At 41.4% G+C, this 17,884-nt stretch overlaps 3 protein-coding genes across 5 annotated transcripts; 2 read left to right on the plus strand and 1 right to left on the minus strand.

Annotated features, from left to right (window-relative positions):
• The first annotated feature begins 7,170 nt into the window (after positions 1 to 7,170).
• Positions 7,171 to 8,509, plus strand: LOC122774822 (phospholipase A and acyltransferase 4-like). Its single transcript, XM_044034361.1, has 4 exons — positions 7,171 to 7,287; positions 7,674 to 7,797; positions 7,928 to 8,223; positions 8,363 to 8,509. The coding sequence occupies exons 1-4, from the start codon at positions 7,243 to 7,245 to the stop codon at positions 8,444 to 8,446; spliced, it is 549 nt and encodes a 182-aa protein (XP_043890296.1). The 5' UTR covers positions 7,171 to 7,242; the 3' UTR covers positions 8,447 to 8,509.
• On the minus strand, positions 7,650 to 13,143 carry alg2 (ALG2 alpha-1,3/1,6-mannosyltransferase). Of its 3 annotated transcripts, none has more exons than XM_044034358.1 (5): positions 12,880 to 13,143; positions 12,230 to 12,401; positions 11,670 to 11,807; positions 11,082 to 11,249; positions 7,650 to 10,195 (listed from the first exon to the last, which is right to left on the minus strand). In XM_044034358.1, the coding sequence occupies exons 1-5, from the start codon at positions 12,984 to 12,986 to the stop codon at positions 9,455 to 9,457; spliced, it is 1,326 nt and encodes a 441-aa protein (XP_043890293.1). In that variant the 5' UTR covers positions 12,987 to 13,143; the 3' UTR covers positions 7,650 to 9,454. The 3 variants fall into 3 exon arrangements, with proteins under 3 accessions (XP_043890293.1, XP_043890295.1, XP_043890294.1); XM_044034360.1 differs by having other exon boundaries at positions 12,876 to 12,953; XM_044034359.1 differs by having other exon boundaries at positions 12,890 to 12,945.
• A 175-nt stretch (positions 13,144 to 13,318) lies between these two features.
• sec61b (SEC61 translocon subunit beta) lies at positions 13,319 to 17,573 on the plus strand. Its single transcript, XM_044034362.1, has 4 exons — positions 13,319 to 13,473; positions 14,280 to 14,377; positions 15,196 to 15,300; positions 16,483 to 17,573. Exons 1-4 carry the CDS (start codon positions 13,471 to 13,473, stop codon positions 16,568 to 16,570), a joined length of 294 nt encoding a protein of 97 aa, XP_043890297.1. The 5' UTR covers positions 13,319 to 13,470; the 3' UTR covers positions 16,571 to 17,573.
• Positions 17,574 to 17,884: the final 311 nt, after the last annotated feature.

The following is a 17,884-nucleotide window of genomic DNA, read 5'->3' on the forward strand; positions in this document are numbered from 1 at the left end:
AGTCCTAATCTATTAGAGACATGCACACACATACACACACACACACACACACACACACACACAGGTTTGTGCAACTATATTCTTAGGACACAGTGTCATCTTTCATTCATTTGAACAGTCTAAACAAAGCATTATCCCTAACCAGTTAATGCCTAACCATAACCATAATCACATTTCAAATATTAGCCATAAACTTACCCAGTAGCTTGGAAATGAGGTTCTGCCTCATTCAGACCAGGTTTTGGTCTCCATAAAGACTACTGGTCCTGACAAGGTCAGTGTTTATGCCAGAAAACGTCCTAAAGAGGCAGCAAATACAAGAACACACACACATGCACAGACTCCCTCACTCTCTTTTATGCATGTCAGTGAGTGTGTATTGATAATGTCCATTAGCATATTTATGATCATTGCCAGCCTCTTATTGTTTGCTTGCCCCATTAATCTTCATCTGCTGCCTCTCAAATGACAGCTCAATCTAATGGGCCATCACTGCACACATAAAACACACACACGCACACACACACACACACACACACACACACTTATTCACAATAATGCATAGTTGTACATAAAGCATACTTGTGTCAACAATCGAAGGGCATTGTCTCACACACACACACACACACACACACACACACACACACACACACACACAGAGGTTGAGGCCGACAGCGTGATTGACATTCACCCCTGTGAGTGTAATCACTGGAGGTTATCCCACCCAGCTGTGCAAGGGTCTGCTCAGCATCTCCTGCACAGCGCTGTGGAGCTGAACCCGCAGGCCAGCGCGAACACCTTCTGGGGCACAGGTGGGTGATGGTACCCCTTGATCAGGGTTTACCATCCTCACTCTGTTCATCTGCCTGCACACACACCACACTTGTGCCACTATGTGTCTCAACCCCTCCCCCAGGCCAATATCTGTGAAGAAACAAACTCTAATCATCTGTGGGCAAAAGGCATAGAAATGAGAAAACACAGCAGGTAAGAAGAGTGCGGCACAAACACACTGTGAGATAGTGTGTGTTGTGTGTGTGTTTGAGAGAGAGAGAGAGAGAGAGAGAGAGAGTGTATGTATGTATTAAGATGTGATGACAGCGTGTATTTGTGCATGTGCTAGTGAACACTCCTGTAATATTGGCTTAAATGTTAATGTGTTTGTTTTATGTCAGGATGACTTACGAACTCCAGTGCTGGACTCTGTCCAAGTTTGATGGGAGGTCTGTTCTCCTGTTGCCTCTTCCTTTCTCCTCCCTCCTTCATCACCCTCAACACCCTGCTGCTCCAGGAAGAGCGACCTGGGAGCCAGGATATCTGTGTGTGTATGTGTGTTCTCGATACCTTTTGTCACACGGAGATGAGGGCGTTTTATCTAAACTTGGAAAACGATCGACGCAGCTTATATAAATTAATCGCCACTTAATTACATTTGATTCATCTTCACACCGTTTGTGGTTTTAATGGGAGGAATGATGTGATGGCTTGTAATCCCCAGTGTAAACAAACAAATCCGGCATAAAGGGGTATGCAAGAGAAAGTTAACAGAAATGCAAACAGGAGAGTCCCCTGTGGTGCTTCTGTGTATCTTGTAGCCACCACATCAGACAGGGAGCACCGCACTGAACAAACCACAGCCTATCCAACAGTTACAGAGATCCGAGTGATACTGAACCTACTGAAACTGACACACAATGAGCAGGTTAGAACAGACATTCCCACAGAATGGGTCGGGACCCACACATCGGACATGGTAGATTTTTCCCAGCCTTTTATTTAAGATGTATATTAGACTGAGCCTTCTTGCCACACAAGGGAGTTCATGTACTTCTAAAGATTACAGCTAAAGTTGGCCCAAGCATCATGAAACACAAACACCTAGTTAAAGAACCGGCTGCAGCTAAAGTTCGCTGAGCATCACCTGTGAGGTATGTTAGCATGATAATGGACTGTCCCATTCGGGACGTCATGTGTCCTGTTTTCAAAAATGTGTGGAACTGTTGCAGAGCGCAGGAGGTCAGAGGTCAGAGGTCTCCTTGTAGATTTGCCTGCTGGCCCTGCTCCAAAGACGAAAACTGTGTTCCTGCATTAAAGAGTGGGAGTAAAAGTTTGATTTGGTTAAACCTGTCTTCTGCACATTAGTGCAAACAACTTGAGACAGCATTCTGCTACAGAGATGCACAAGAAGAGAACACAAGCTAAAGATAGACCTGATATCAGCATGTTCTTTGCCAATGCCAAAATTTGCTGCAGCTGAGGTTTTGTCTGTATATCAAACGATTATGTGCTAGTTTACTCAGTTACGGTGGTGTTTATTTTAGTATGAAATCATGGCAAATCTGTCAGGAAGACGTGATGTGCATATCTTCATATACTGCAGCTATATTAGTGTGTAGGTGTGAAAGGAAGGACAGACAGCTGTCCCCTTTCTCTGAATGGTTGTTAGTTGTTAATACTCGGTTGGAACAGCCTCATAGAGAAAGAAGGAGCACAGTAGTGTCTGTAGTGTGTGTTTGAGAAAGCAGGTGGTGCTGTCGCTGATGCAGAAAGTAAGTGCAAGTGTAATATTCTGGCAGCTGGCTATTCTAAAAAGAGAGAGTTAGGCCTGTGAGTGGTGTTGTCATTTATTGGATGTTTAGTGGCAGTTAAAACCATGGAGATACAGTAAATAGTTGAAACACTTGCAGGCGCTACCTGTTTTTTAAACAAAGCAAAGTGAACATTTTCACAGTACATCTCAGTTTGTCTTTGTAACGCGTGTGTGTGAGAGAGAGATAAGTGATTTATGCTGTGGTCCAAAATTGAACTGAAATGAACTGAAATGTCCTCTATGTTGAGACCTAGCTGCCCCCTGTCTTGCCAACGGAACACAAAAGACTAGTTAAAGAACAAACTGCAGCTAAAGTTAGCCAAACTACATGTGAGGTAAGTTATCATGATGATGGACATGAACCGACCCCTGCTTTGCTAATGAAAGACAAAAGCACAGAAGAACAGACTGCAGCTGGAGTCAGCCAAACATTTATACAAACATAATATACACAAATCGGGCCACACGACAGTGTAGTGGTTAGCACTTTCGCTTTGCAGCGAGAAGACCCGGGTTCGAGCCCCGGTTGGAACAAGGGCCTTTCTGCATGGAGTTTGCATGTTCTCCCCGTGTGTGCGTGGGTTCTCTCCGGGTTCTCCGGCTTCCTCCCACAGTCCAAAAACATGCAGTGTGGGGATTAGGTAAATTGGACACTCTAAATTGACCGTAGGAGTGAGTGTGAGAGTGAATGGTTGTTTGTCTCTAGTTGTGTGTGTGGCCCTGCGATGGACTGGCGAACTGTCCAGGGTGTACCCCGCCTATCGCCCGATGTAGCTGAGATTGGCACAGCACCCCCCGCGACCCTCTGGTGGAGGATAAAGCGGTTAGATGATGACTGACTGACTGAATATACACAAATCTTAAAAAAAGATGGGGAAATTCTCCCACTTTTTTGAAGGACCCCAAAAGAAATACTGTATAGCATCAGAGGAATATCTAATCAAAAATAAATATGATTGTATTTTGAACACATGCATATGTAATATTAACTGCAAATTAGGTGGGTGTTCCTTACTGTGAGAATACAACATGGGGAAAGAACTCTGGTCATGGACGTTAGAATATGCTTAAATAATAAGAAATCTGCATTTGTATTCACAGCCCATCTTTAAGAGCCATTTACATGGTACATGTTAACAAATGATGTATTCCTCACTTTACTGCTTCCATAAACTATTCAAATATATTAGCTTTCACCTAATAAATGTTAACAGTGTACAACTCTTAGACTCACACTGGCAAACAGTCGTTGGAGCTGGTATCACGGGGGAAAGGAATGATTTACTAAAGATACATAAAACTCATCTCTTGTGGGAGATCACAATAAAACTTCTATAATCTCTGATAGTGGAATATTGTAGACAGCCTCTATAAAAACAGCTTTATGGTGCTGGAAAGAGTAGTATTACGACTTGCTCTACCCTGTGGTGTTTTTTTTTTTGTTTAAACCATCTTAAAGCTTTAAGATAAATGAGCCCATAGATTTCTTACAACAGGCATCATTTAAATCACGTTGGGTTTATCAATAAAAAGTCTTATTTCAGAGTTGAGGTTATGAGTACATGTCCACCATCAGTATCAGGGCACAGTCAGATAAGATCAGTTCATGATGATAATAAGAAAAAAAAATCAAATGAATGTAGGTGGCACCCTGTTATAGATATGATAAAATGATACAGTCACCAAGTTTTCCACAAATCACTGGCACGGCTCCAGTATGAACTGTTTGGCCTGAGACTTCACTCATGCATGGTCTGGTCTGTGCATATGCATTTATTCATTCACTTTTCTTTATCCCTGACAAAGATGCTGTACTGCTGCTCTCATTTACTACACAAACATACGAGTATTATACCAACATTAATACCACATAAGCACAACTCAGACCTGTTCGTACAGTTTCATAGCCTCAGGCATTGCTGTTGTATTGTAAAAAAAACAACCTTCCTCCCTACAGTTCAGTGAGGAAGATAATGTCTGTGGTCATGCGCTTAAGTCAATCAACTCACATGTTAAGGTTATTACTTATTTTTATTCTGAACTCTAAATGTTAGCTGGACTGTCAGATTGTTAGAGTCTGTCAGTTCAGCTTTCTGTATCTTTAAATTCAATTCTTATGCATATAAGGATGCTGGTGCTATGGATAAATATTCTGTTTTGTACAGGTACCCATTAAGGTCCCCCCATCTGCCCATAGAGGTACTGGGGAAACTGGTTCTTGCCTACTTTGGACCACATATCCAGTCTACCCCAGTCTAATATGGAACTGTGGTAAAGGGTGTGTTCACCCTGCGATTATCTGGTGACCTGTCCAGGGTGTCAGCTGCGATTGGCTCCAACGACCCATGACCCTCATGTGGAGGATAAAGCTGTAGACAATGAACGAGTTAAAACAATAATGACCCAGTTCACAATAAGTGTGACAAGTACAAATTTGTATTTAACACGATGTTTGTTTGTGGCTTAAACACCTAAAACAGTAATATTTTGAAAAGGTAAACCAGACATTTCCAAGTTTGATAAACAAATGACATCTCACATTTATCCATGATATATTGAAAATGCAGTGAGGAACACCGTCATCATAGTTAAACCCTTTATTGCAACAAACGCACACAGAACTGCACACCATCCAGTTCTTCCACCGTGTTTACATTTCATGTACAGTTGTGTTTTCAGGGCAATGAGTCCATGACCTGGTTACATGCGCAGCAGGAACAGTTCAGATTGATGTATTAATACTGCGTTTCTCTCATCATCAGCTCCATTTAGCCCATGATTAACTCCCAATCACATGGCGTGATTAAAAGTCTCAGCAAAAATATTCCATACATATTTTATATTCCAGCTCCCAAACTGCCAACAAAATAGATATACACCCTCAGCGCGCACACACACACACACACACACACATCCACATACATCTCCTCTCCTCGCCTGAAAACCCATACCTAAACATTTCGCTGCTATCTCCCCCACACCCCGGTGCTGGCTAGGTGAAATTAGAAAACCAACCCTGCGGTCTCATTAATTAATTAAACACCATGAGCCAGTGGCACCTGGGTACCGGTTATCACTGCCACTCAGACACACCGTGATCTCAATAACCACCACACCACAGGGCAGAGAGGGGGGTGGTGGTGATGGGTGGAGGGGCAAGAAGGAACATAACTTTGAGGTAAAGACATGACGAAAGGGAAAGAGATTTTAGACATCATCTGTCTGTGCAGGTAATGAAGAGGGACAAAATTACACTGAACTATACGCAGGAGCCTGATGAGAGCGTTAGAGTGTTTACTGCTGTGTGGGTTTTACTTTGTGTGTCTTTCCTGCAACAACAGGCTCCGCAAAGCCTTTTTATCATTTGGCCGAGCAGGGCCCCTAAATCATTCCAGGAACACCCTCCTCATCATCTCCTCTTAATATCTCTGCATGTGGAAACACACACACACGCACACTCACATACGCAGTTCTGCTCTGTTAGCATTTTTTATTCTTAAAACTGTCCATATTCATTGTATATTCTGTACTGTGGGAGCAAAGCAATGTCTTCTTCACTTGTGTTGCATGGTTTGTTTCACATACACTTTCAAATGCCAATAATATTGTAAAATTGTAATAAGGAAACATATTTTGGTTTGAAACAATGGTACATTACATTTTCTGAACATATTGTCTTCAAATCTTTATTTAGTTTTTACTTTTTTTACTTTATTTCATGGATGCAACAAACAGACATAGATATAGTTACAGTATGATGTGACAAAATGCTAACCATGTAGTATTCTTATTGATCTTACAGATACAAAAGAAAAACCTTGTCTCACATAGATTTTCTTTTTCTTTGTGTGTCCATGTCTTCAGGTAAAACAAATAGCAGGGATTTGTTGCTTTATTTTTAGGGGATTACGAGGATCAGTAAAAAATTACATATAAACTGGATGAATGTTTCTCTTTTTTAATCTCATGTATTCGTGTAACAACAACCACCTAAACAAATTGTAAATTGCAGTTCAAAGTGTGATTCTATTGATATTATAAATTAAATTGTCTTTAAATTATATGTATATCACACACTAACAAATATGTGGATCACATTATATGAATTAACATATATCTATGATATTTCAAACCACAGCCCTCGCTGTCTATTTTAAATTAAACCAAGACCGCCTACACTAATTGGACCAACCGGGACAAATAATTTGCAGTTCAGAAAAACAAGCATATTTCTGTTGATTTCTTTGCATTTCAGCTTTTCAAATCGACTACGAAGAAATGTCTGAATCAATACGAGACGTGGGAATTGATAAGTCAGAGCAGGTGAACTACACATTTGAAACAAAACGAGACAAACAGAAAATAATATTTCTGAATACGAAAGTGTCTACTCTGTGCTTTAAGTCTTTTATGACTGTTTTTATTTCGTTTTTTCTTGTAAAGCACTAAGTGTTGAGAAGTGCTCTCAAGGTAGTAGTATTATTAATTCATAGACTGAGATTTAATAGGTAACATATTAGTTGGCCATGCAGCCAACTTGATACAGCAAGGCTATCTGAGGGATGAAAGTAATTTAGTTATCAAACAACCTGGTTATAATCTCCTTATAACTGGAGAACACACGTACCTGTACACTTCAGCCGTCAGCTGCTATGGATCGTTTGGGAAAGTGGGACAGCTCTTTTTCAAGGCGACAGGTGAGATTAATATATATTCATAATACTTTGTGTTAGTACATCGGTGCTCTACTGTCCTGTTCATGAAATGACTATGTTGATTTTTGTTGACTAAGTTTTCCATTCACAGACTCTAGAGTAATTTTAGGGATAAGTGCTTAACAAATGTTATTGTCATAATGAAGCATCCCACAACAAATAGTAAGAATACTATTTTACTGCACACTCAAATCCTCTCAACCCAATAATGACAGTCACATCACAGGATGTTTTTTTTCTATATCCCCATTTTCCCCCCAGATTTCCATCTTTCATTTTTTTTTTCTTCCTCATTTGAATTCAACAAGTAAATCAGGTGAAAAGACAAATGACATTCAAACTGCTCTATCTTGATTTTCTTTATTCAGATTGAGCAGAGTGTGTTCACAGCAGAGTACGGAGACCTGATTGAGTTTGTCAACCCAAGGCTGGGATTGTCTCTCTGGGGTGTTTATGTCGGAGAAGGTCATGTTGCCCATTTTGGTGTGGGAGGTATAAGAAACATGTTTGTCCAGTTAATGTTTTCATACGTGCACATTTTTCATCTGATGATTTTATATGAACAAAACCACATCTGGATTATTGTTTGTATAGTTTATAAATAACATCTGCCCTCCTCTAGATGAGAACATGACACAGGCAGCCTGCCGCAGTTTCCTGCAACAAATGATGCCCAAGTCCAGCCGTGTTTTGAAGAAGACCAGAATCTGCGCGCAGCGCATTACGGACATCAAATTGCCTTTAGGAACTCGAATCAGGGTCAACAACAACAAACACAACCTGGTTCCCACGCCACAGGAGACGATGATGTACCGCTGTGAGACATTTCTGCAGCAGGAGTTCAAGTACAACCTGATGAGCTTCAACAGTGAGCATTTCGCCACTTTTATTCGATATGGCCAAGCTGTGTGTAACCAGGTGAGTTCAGATGACAGTGACTGAGTGCTACATTTATTTAACCCACAACCATTAAACTTTAGTAAACATTATGAGTCTTTCCAGCAAATATTTGAAAATGAATACAATCACTTAAAGTTGCAATTTACTCCTTTTTTAGATTCCATTTAAGAAAACAAATGAAGCACACGTGGAAACCACTCAGACTCTGCAAATGATAGTGCAGCAACGGATGGAGACTTGAGATATGTGCACACTAACTTTGTTGATGGGGAAAATGAAATAAAAAGAGATTCCTCCACTGCTACTTTGAGAAAGTTCCATTTAACAACCATAGGCACAATCCAATCTTTGTCCTGTATTAACAATGTTTCTGTCACTGTGCTCACCCACAAAATCCTTAGCAAACTCTATTAAAGGCCAAAAAAAACTTACCAACAAACCAGAGCCCATAAGTCAGAAAACTATTTGTCTTCTTGTTTATTAAGACTTCAGGAATGTCAATAGGAGCATTTCTATATAGTAGAAGGGCTGGGGAGACCAGTACGCAGACACAATGACCTTCTGCTATTCTCCTTGTTGATAATGACCCAGACACAGGCACACTGCCCATCAGCCAGACCTCTAATAAAGCCAAACACACTCTGTCATTTTTTAATAACCTCCACGCAGCAGCGAGAGTCATGGACCGGCCAGTGTCTTGTGAATGCGAGGGTGGGAACTACGCTCTGGATGCACAGGAAGTAGTAGAAAGCATCCTGTTTATCGATCTGGGACTGTGTGCTTGCCTGACAGCACATAGTTGTAACTGCATTCTTTTTCTTCATCCCCAAACACACAAAGACAAAGACTTCTGTAGAAAAGCCAGGAAAAAACATACACAGTGCAAAACATTTCAATCTAACAATCAAACCTTTTGGTACACTCCTTCACTAGGCTCTTGGTTGCCACGCTGCTACATTTACACACATACACATAATCAGAGGTGGTATTTTTCCAGAGTTAGGCAAACTGTGTTACTCTTTTCTTAATTAGTAGAGAGATTCCATGCTTTTCTTCCCTCTCGGCAACCACTCTAGGGAATGCTGATTAATTGTCCTCTACATTCTCATAACCTCCTCTCACCTCCCTGCACATATACACATACATGCTCCGTTAGAAGACATCCACTTCAACTCTCAGAAGGCCCTGGTCATCCAGTCAGTTTCACAGTTGATTTTCCCACCATGTCACGGGTTTTCTCCAGAAACCTTCACTGGCTCAGTCTGACAATGTAACCGTACAGCTGGTCTGAGAAGGCCTGAAGAGAGAACTTATCTTGTACCCTCCTCCTCCCAGCTTGTCCCATGTCCCTGCAGAGCTGGGGCTCCCTGACGAGCTTCTCCATAGCCTTAGAGAAAGCCTCGGCTGTAGGCTCGCACAAGAAGCCTGTTTCCCCGTCTGCCACACTCTCCAGGGGCCCCCCAGAGTTTGCGGCGATAACAGGACAGCAGCAGTACATGGCCTCTATGGGAACTATCCCAAAATGCTCTCTGCTGGGGGTGTAGAGCACGGCTGCGCTGCCCCGCAGCAGTGCCACCTTCAGTGAGTCAGAGGGGGAACGAAGGAAGGTGACACAGTCTTCCAAGTGGAGCTGTGCTGCCAGCTCTTTCAGTTCAGCATAATGTTGAACATTCTCAGTAACTCGTTCATCATAGCCTCCAGCCATCACCAGGTGAATACCTGCGCTCTGTCCTGGAGTAAGATTGCTCCTCAGGGCAGCCAGAGCCTCCAAAGCCAGACCCAGATTCTTCTTTCTCTCGTATCTGTTCAGTGAGAGAAACAGGCAGGTCGTTGTCTCGGGGAGAAGCCCTTGCAGACCCTGCGCTTCAGAGGGAGACTGGTCGAAGGTAATTGTGTTGAGGGAGGGATACAGGACATCTGTCTGCACTCTGCTTAGACTGTGAAAAGTCTCCCTGAAGATGCCTGCAGTGAACTTGCTGTTTACCAAAATCTAAAGGGGAAAATACAGAGAGGTTAGCTCCATAAGGATGTCACATAAACCACAGGCCATTATGAGTTGGACAGATTATCAGCCTGAGGTCTCTGATAATCCTGAAGTCTAGGCTTAAACTGAAATGTCATTGCATCTCTATCAAGGCCCCGGACTTTTTCCAACAGCCTGCTTGTGGAGACGAGTCTGTATTACATCCTAAAGAAGCACTTGGGTTTGTTCGACCATAAGTTAACATTTAAGTTAAGGGCTAAAAACACTTGTGCAGTTCATTTCGATGTGTAGTGTTTTCTTACAGGTAATTCAGACATCGTCAGTACCAAAGTTAGAGCTCTCTTCTTCACTCCCTTCAAGTATTTGTCAAGCAGCCCATGTTTTTGTGTGAGGACAGGGCTTTATGAGAGAGCAGATGGTAGGAGGTGGGATGAATCTGTTGCATTAGTTGCAGTGAAGCTTTTCCAGGCTCCTACTGCACCGGATTCTATCTTCTTATTTTTTGGCATATACAAATGTACTTATTGATGGCTATCTGGACATGAAGGAGATTTCAAACAAATTACATAAAGTGTTTGAGAAACTGAAAGGGGAAAAAAATCTGGATATAGTGATGATCATCTTCAACATTAGACCAGGTCATAAGTTTCACTGTTGTGACAGATCAGTGTGATTGGACTTGGTGAAGCCAAAACAACAACTGCAACTACGAAATAAGATTAAAAGCTGCTTAATTATGGTTCACAATGAATTCTTTTCAAATAGATCAAGGATACACACCAAGCTATGACATTAAACTCAAATTGTGGCCAATTAGTGTACAAGAAGTTCTGCTTTTTAAGTTTAGTCTTATTCTGTGATATACCATAATGATCTCCAGTACAATCCATACCATATCAGCCATGCCCGTAGTGCGTTCCTCCAGCCAGTCAATGGGAGCTCGGTAAAGTTTCTTCACAGCTGATGTCCTCTGGGTGAGCAGCTGGTCTGGGAAGTGACAGTAAAACAAGACCTTCTTCCTGTGACGGGACAGTCGTAGCACTGGGATACACACCGACACCTGAGGTGGGATAATCATTGCTTGAATGAAAAATACATATAGATTTATATGTACATACACAGAGCCTAATGTCATTACATACAAAACATACACTATGTACATTTGAAATAATGTGAAAAACAAACATTGTTTGAGCTCTTTGTCACCTTTGCAGGACATGCTTTGACTTTGGAAGTGTGGTAATGAGCTTTCTCTGTAAACACTGTGTGTGCAAAAGAGGAGAGTGGTACCTTTGTACATTTCAAAAGGGGGAGTGTCCAATTCCTGACATGGTGTAGTAAAAGGGTGTGACACAAACAGAAAGACCACTTTGGAACATAATGGAAGCTATTATGTGAGCAGCAGACACGGCAAACAGACAACGAGGCCTTTGACGAGCTCAATGATTTGCAACCAAACTGACTGAATGACACGACTCACCTGATCACAGAAGATGACGTCATACTCCACCCCACTGAAGAAGACCAAGTAGAGGGCCACATAGATCATCCTCAAGTAAGCACACAAGGCATGTAGGTAGCCAAACACACTAGTAGGAAGCCAGTCACCCACACATACCTAACACAAGAGCAATGGAAACAATTAAATCATAGTCATCCCAGAGTGTGATATGCAATAAATGTATTATACTATACTACAAAATGAGCATCATATGTCATCAGAGATTTTAAGGAAACACACTCAATTAAAATACTGGTTTCACTGATAACGATGGTGCAGCCAGTATATTTGCATTTTGACTTTAAATATCTCAGCTGCAAACTCTGTTAATGTTCTGGTTTGGTGGTTTGATGTTTTGGTCTGTTGCGTAAGGGCATGTGTATAAACACACTGTAACGCTGGGTCAAAGTGTGGCTTCTTATTTCTTGTTTTTGGAAACACTACACAGTAGGGACTGCAATAACATATTTTACATATATCGTCGTTATGATGTTCTATTATTTGCATTGAAAAGATTAATAAAGTGAGATTTAAAGCACCACAGGCAGGTCTGGGTCCAGGGTTTCAGAGAAGCAGTGTGTTGGGTCATGATGAGCTGTCCAGATCTGCACGCTGCATCCCTGAGATTTAAGAGCAACAGCAGCATCAACCACTAGTCGCTCAGCTCCACCTATACCCAGGTCTGGATGGAGGAACACCACCCGCGCCATTCTGCACATAAGAATAGATCAGAAATACGTTACAAACATAGAAAATGATGATATTATGTGCACAGACAGTAAACAGTTCAAATTATACTCAAACCGGCAATATAGTTTACATACATTTCAGTAATCTGCTCTGGATGGCAATATAGACAAACTTACAGAATATGTGTTCTTTTAATACTTGTACATCTTAAAGCACTGCATGTCACGACAGCTAAGAAAGTACAGACGTGTATTGTCCGTAACAAATCCGGACTGACCACAGTTTCTCCAAGTAGTACAGTATGTCATGAGAGGAGAATCCCTGACTGGCACTGAATGACAGGTCAAAGCACAGGTGAGACATCTTATTTGTTTTAAAAAGGATTGTGGATTCCGAGTACTATGTGCAACAGATAAACATATTACCTGTTTCACACAGACATTTCAGCGAGCACTCTTTTTTTGTAGCTGAACAAAAAGTCAGATAACAACTTACTTACACAGGTTTACCTTTGGATGTATTCACTTCCTTGCCTGATCTTGGAAACCTCTGATGTTGCCTTAGCTGTCCGTAACAGCGAGAACTACCGTCAGGAAACCGTAACATCAGGGTGCCATGTTGGCTCAAACCAACCGTCCAGATCAAGGTAATCAGGCTTCGTGTTTGACCCACAATGGCGCTCGTTTCCTCGACGTACCCAGGACACGTATCGTTCAGAGTCAAGGCTGTCCGTTAATGTTGCCTCGAAATTAACTTGAAAAGTACATCTTAAATCTACATTTTAGGGACATTTGTGCTTTTTTGTAGCATATAAATCAACCATTCTACAAAATAAACCCCTTAATGGGTATTTGTGCCGCTCTATTTTGTCTTTAATTTGGTCTCCCTCTCAGGCTTCTCTTCGGTCGCCCGCACTGGTCTTCCGTTTTGCAGTCGTGTCCTTTTCAGCTGAGCGTCATCGTTGTAGGATCTCTTCTCAAGTTTTCACCCCTTAACTCGCCGCCTGCTTCTCTCTCTGGTCATTTGACGTGGACATCGGCTGAAAGAAAGACTCAGGGTTTCTTATTATTATCCGGACAAGTTTAACAAAATGGTAAGAATCCCACTCACACAACATACTGTTACTGTTGACGCTACGCCGATTTGTATTGCACTCATTCAATCTACGTCTTGTGTTAGCTTGTGTTAGCTAATGGTAGCTCAACATTTGTAGACGTGGCTTCTTTTCAGCATTTCCTACTAATAAAACACATTTTAAGATGTCCCCGCACATAATCGAATACATATGTTAGTTTGGAACTAATCCATTTTCCTGTTGTTATTACTATATTATAATCTAGAAATTAGACATTGGTTTTTCTCTCTTAAGTAAAGCCCACATCAGAGGCGTCGGTGTACTCATTACTAGATGTATTTTTATTGCAGTGTAGTTTGAGTCTAATATCAACAATTTGTATGAACATAAGATTTAAATAAGTCGCCAGTTAAACAAACTAGTATTGTTTTAAAGCTCTACTCTGCCCCAGGTTTGATAGGCAGTGATTCCATTTGTGTAAATCAAAAAATAATGTCAGAGAGGAGAGAAGGTCCCACTCTACAACAGCATGTACACTATCACCTTTCAAAACACGAACTAGCCCCCAGGTGTCTTTCCCTCACTTTCAGAAGATTAAAAGCAGTGGGGCTCTGCACACTGTATTAAAAGTCCCCAAAAACTTTAATTACCAAAGCAACATTTCAAGCTTAGAGATATTTATGAAGATGCCTGATGAAGATCTGACACTGAGGTTGAGTTCTGGGAGCTTTTAATACAGTGAATAAATCCACTTTTGTCCAGCATTTGTGAAAGTGTTTCTGATGTGTACACCCTAATACCCTCCTTGTCTCTCTCACTTTCAGCCTGGACCAGCAGCAAGTGCAACCAATGTTGCGGCCTCCAGTCGCTCCCCTAGTAAGACAGTGGCTCCCCGCGCAGCAGGCTCCACAGTCAGACAAAGGTACACACACTTCCCTCATTATCCAACCTTTGAGCATTTGCAGTCATGCAAAGCATAAGGCCAGTTTGTACATTTTTTTGTCCATCCTTAACAAAAATACTGACAAATGACATGGGAAACCTTCCACAGGCCTATAGTCTGTCAACCCACCCACCTCTACGGCTTTGGACACTCATGTGTCTGGAAGCTCGTTTACACCATTGTCACAATTCAATAAATGAATTAATTCTGGTAGGAAGGAGCAGACTTGATATACTTAACTTTTTAAATGTCATTTTAAGCTGACGGCAACTAAAAGCCTATTCATGGCCAATTCACAAACAATGTTAGTTGTGCTATTGTGTTGGTCTGAACACATCCTCCATGGCCCCCCTGCTCATGTCGTCATACTGTAAAGAGTGATGGATGAATTTCAGATAGCCCTCCCCTATGTAGATTACAGAAGCAGATAGATGTTGTGCTCTCCACTTAATCAGTGTATAATCAGAGGCTCGCTGTTGCCTCATTATTCCCATTACTATCAGCCTCTTCATTAACCTCAGTTTAATCTCTTCACGTGGGTGAAGCAGACATGAATCACAACAATAGTTCCTAATCAAGTAAAGTAGTTGGAGTTAATCTCTGAACAGTTACAGTTGATGATGGCCAGTTTTCTGTGATTCCTTTTTAGAGGTTTTATTTTGACCAAGTCTTCAGGTTGAGTAAACACAAATCAGAATTTCAAAAGATTCTTAAATATGTTTTGTAATACAGTAATAAAACAAGACACAAAAAGTGGGGGGTTTATTTTTGACATGCCATGTGTGTGTGTTCCACAGGAAAGCTACTAGCAGTGGTACACGCAGTGGTGGCAGGACCACAGGATCAGCTGGCACTGGTGGCATGTGGCGCTTCTACACAGAAGACTCACCAGGCCTTAAAGTGTAAGTCCAGTGTGTTGTGTGAACACGCACAAACCCAAACACTCACTCCACAACATGCACACATTTAACCTTTAGATATTTAACAACATCCAATCAATGATATAATTTCACAGGATTTCCGACATGAACCATTAATGTAATTTATGTTCATCAGGTTAAAGTGGAGGAATATTTAATGGTAGGAAATTGGACAGACATGCCGCTGTGGCAAAATAAATAATATCTGAGCTTTGAAGCCGTTTCTTTAGGTGTGTGTGTGTGTGTCTATATACATACAATTATGTGTGTCAGTAAGGAGCATATTAAGAGAACTCTCCCCTCATAAACTTTATTCTGTTAAAGCCTCAAATATTAGAAAAAAAACATCCTGTCCTCTGGCCATAGTTGGCTGTGGTTGATCGATGGTGCTGTGGTAATTATTGAGTGTGTCTCTCCAGCAGTTGAAGGAGGGCAGACTCGCCATACAGTGCTGTATATCGAGTGCATGTTTGTTTCTGCGTTAGACGCCAGCCTCAAAGCTTCATTAAAGGATCCACTCTGAAAGGTCAACTCAATTACAGCCTTCTGACAGGGGGAGGGTAGGGGGGGTGGTTGGCATGGAAATGCTGCTACTTGGTGATGCACCTCACCACCACCACCCCCCCACACCCTCCCTCCTCGAGATGAGAGTCCTTCCCTGTTTCCGAAGCTCATCAATAAAATCAGGCACTCCATCGAGACTCTCACTCTGGTTGGGGTTACAGCAAATTATAGGACTTTGTGTGTGTTGTGTTTTCTGTGAAATGGGAGACCAGGTAGGGTCAACTGCACAGATTCTCACATTTGTATTAAGTAGTAAGTGAAAGAGAGCGATTCAGACTTCTTGTGTTCTTGTATCTGTTTATTATATAGGGGGCTGTATGTAAGATTATTCATGAATCATTTTTTAATGCCAGTGAACAGATCAATAAATGGATTATAGCATGACTTGAAAATCAGACCTTCCGCAACCTTCTCCGTTGCCTGCAATGACCTACATACTAGTGTATATGAATTCAGGTGTATGTCTCAAGTCCCCTCAAGCACGAGCATAGAGGCTACAGATCAGTTACGGCCGCATGTGTTGCTATAGAGAACTGGTTTGTGAACTTGAACATTTGTGTGATAATCTGGTTGTTAATCTGTGTCTCCTTTTTGTGACAGTGGGCCAGTGCCAGTGCTGGTAATGAGTCTGCTCTTCATCGCTTCAGTCTTCATGCTGCACATCTGGGGGAAGTACACCCGCTCCTAAATCTCACCTCTGACCCTGTGACTCAGCTTCTTAACACATTGGAACTGGACCAAACAAGAATTGAACAAAAAAAAAACCCCTCAAGCTCATAGTTCCATTCACTATTTTTGCAATACACACAAACTGGATTTTTATGCAACCCTTTCACTACATGATCTTCGTCTGAGTCTGATGTTGGTAACCACCTTATTGTTCTTAGTCCACTCATGTTTTGAACGATCGAGGACTGGGAGGAAGCCATGCTAGCCCACCTCAGATGTGCCATGATGTGTTAGTGTGTGTGTGACCCTCCCTACAAGCAGCCGCAGCAGATAAACTGCTGCATGAAGGTTCAGTGCTGTGCTCAAAGACACTGTTATTTTCAGGCCCCCAGCATCAACATTTCTCCCTGTAGCCTGGATTACATTTTTTGTTAACAGCATTTGTACAAAATATTATTGTAATATTGTACAATAAAAAAAAGTAAAATCAATACAATTGTGTTTGAAATGTAACGTTTTTGTGAACCTCGTTTTGATGTTGAAGATGTTTTGTTTTTTGTGTCTTTTGGCACAAGGGAGCCAGTGTTCTCATCTCTAATTATCTGTAATCACTACTAGACTTTACTATAAGCTGTGTATTTTTCCAAAACTTTGTTTTGACAGAACTGCACTGGAGATGGTTCTGCTCCGAGACCCACCATGGGACAATTTCAGAGCCATTGACAGTTTAAGCAGTTGAGTTGAACAAATAACTGTGTAACACTTTTTTTTTTTGCAGGACTTCACTCAACTTTTACTGTCGGTTTTCTTTTTCTTTATTTCAAACTGAACTGGCAAGTTAAGTAACTTGTTTATTCAGCAATTAATCAACTGCAGTAACATAGTCTGTATTGCTCCACAACTTAAGAAGATTACACACACTGTACAGCACTATATATGTATGAGCTGAAAAGTCCAGACTTGCCTGTGTTGCTGCCGCTGCTTCTGCTTTAAACTAAAGTTTGACTGGATAAAAGTGTTAAGCTGTCAGTGATCATGCTTCAGTCCAACTTCAAAGGCTGGCTGCCCTGGGGTAACATAAATGGAGACAGTTAAAGTTAGTTTTTAAGTCGCAAACGCCAGAGTAGCATCCAGTCTCTGCTATTAGGATTTGTATGGGTGCTTGAAGTCCTGAAAAATGAATTATGTGTTTTCAGTGTTGGAATTTTGGATTTTTGGATTAAGAGCTTGAAACTACTTGAAATAGTGAATGTCTTTTTCACTACAAATGGCCAATTGGTTGAATAGTTTGCTTATTAGATGGAGGAACAAAATAAGTTGGTGTAAATGAAAA

The sequence above is a fragment of the Solea senegalensis genome, linkage group LG9, assembly GCF_019176455.1.
Source record: "Solea senegalensis isolate Sse05_10M linkage group LG9, IFAPA_SoseM_1, whole genome shotgun sequence".
NCBI lineage: Eukaryota > Metazoa > Chordata > Actinopteri > Pleuronectiformes > Soleidae > Solea > Solea senegalensis.

Excerpts from the sequence above, each read along its gene's own strand:
- sec61b (XM_044034362.1), top strand. Across the intron at positions 14,378-15,195 it reads GGCTCCACAGTCAGACAAAG|GAAAGCTACTAGCAGTGGTA; the intron begins GTACACACACTT and ends TGTGTTCCACAG. Across the intron at positions 15,301-16,482 it reads GACTCACCAGGCCTTAAAGT|TGGGCCAGTGCCAGTGCTGG; the intron begins GTAAGTCCAGTG and ends TTTTTGTGACAG.
- LOC122774822 (XM_044034361.1), top strand. The coding sequence starts at position 7,243 with ATGGATCGTTTGGGAAAGTGGGACAGCTCTTTTTCAAGGCGACAG. Across the intron at positions 7,288-7,673 it reads GCTCTTTTTCAAGGCGACAG|ATTGAGCAGAGTGTGTTCAC; the intron begins GTGAGATTAATA and ends TTCTTTATTCAG. Across the intron at positions 7,798-7,927 it reads TGCCCATTTTGGTGTGGGAG|ATGAGAACATGACACAGGCA; the intron begins GTATAAGAAACA and ends GCCCTCCTCTAG.
- alg2 (XM_044034358.1), bottom strand. The coding sequence starts at position 12,986 with ATGTTACGGTTTCCTGACGGTAGTTCTCGCTGTTACGGACAGCTAAGG. Across the intron at positions 11,250-11,669 it reads ACGTCATCTTCTGTGATCAG|GTGTCGGTGTGTATCCCAGT; the intron begins GTGAGTCGTGTC and ends ATCCCACCTCAG. Across the intron at positions 10,196-11,081 it reads CTACGGGCATGGCTGATATG|ATTTTGGTAAACAGCAAGTT; the intron begins GTATGGATTGTA and ends TTTCCCCTTTAG.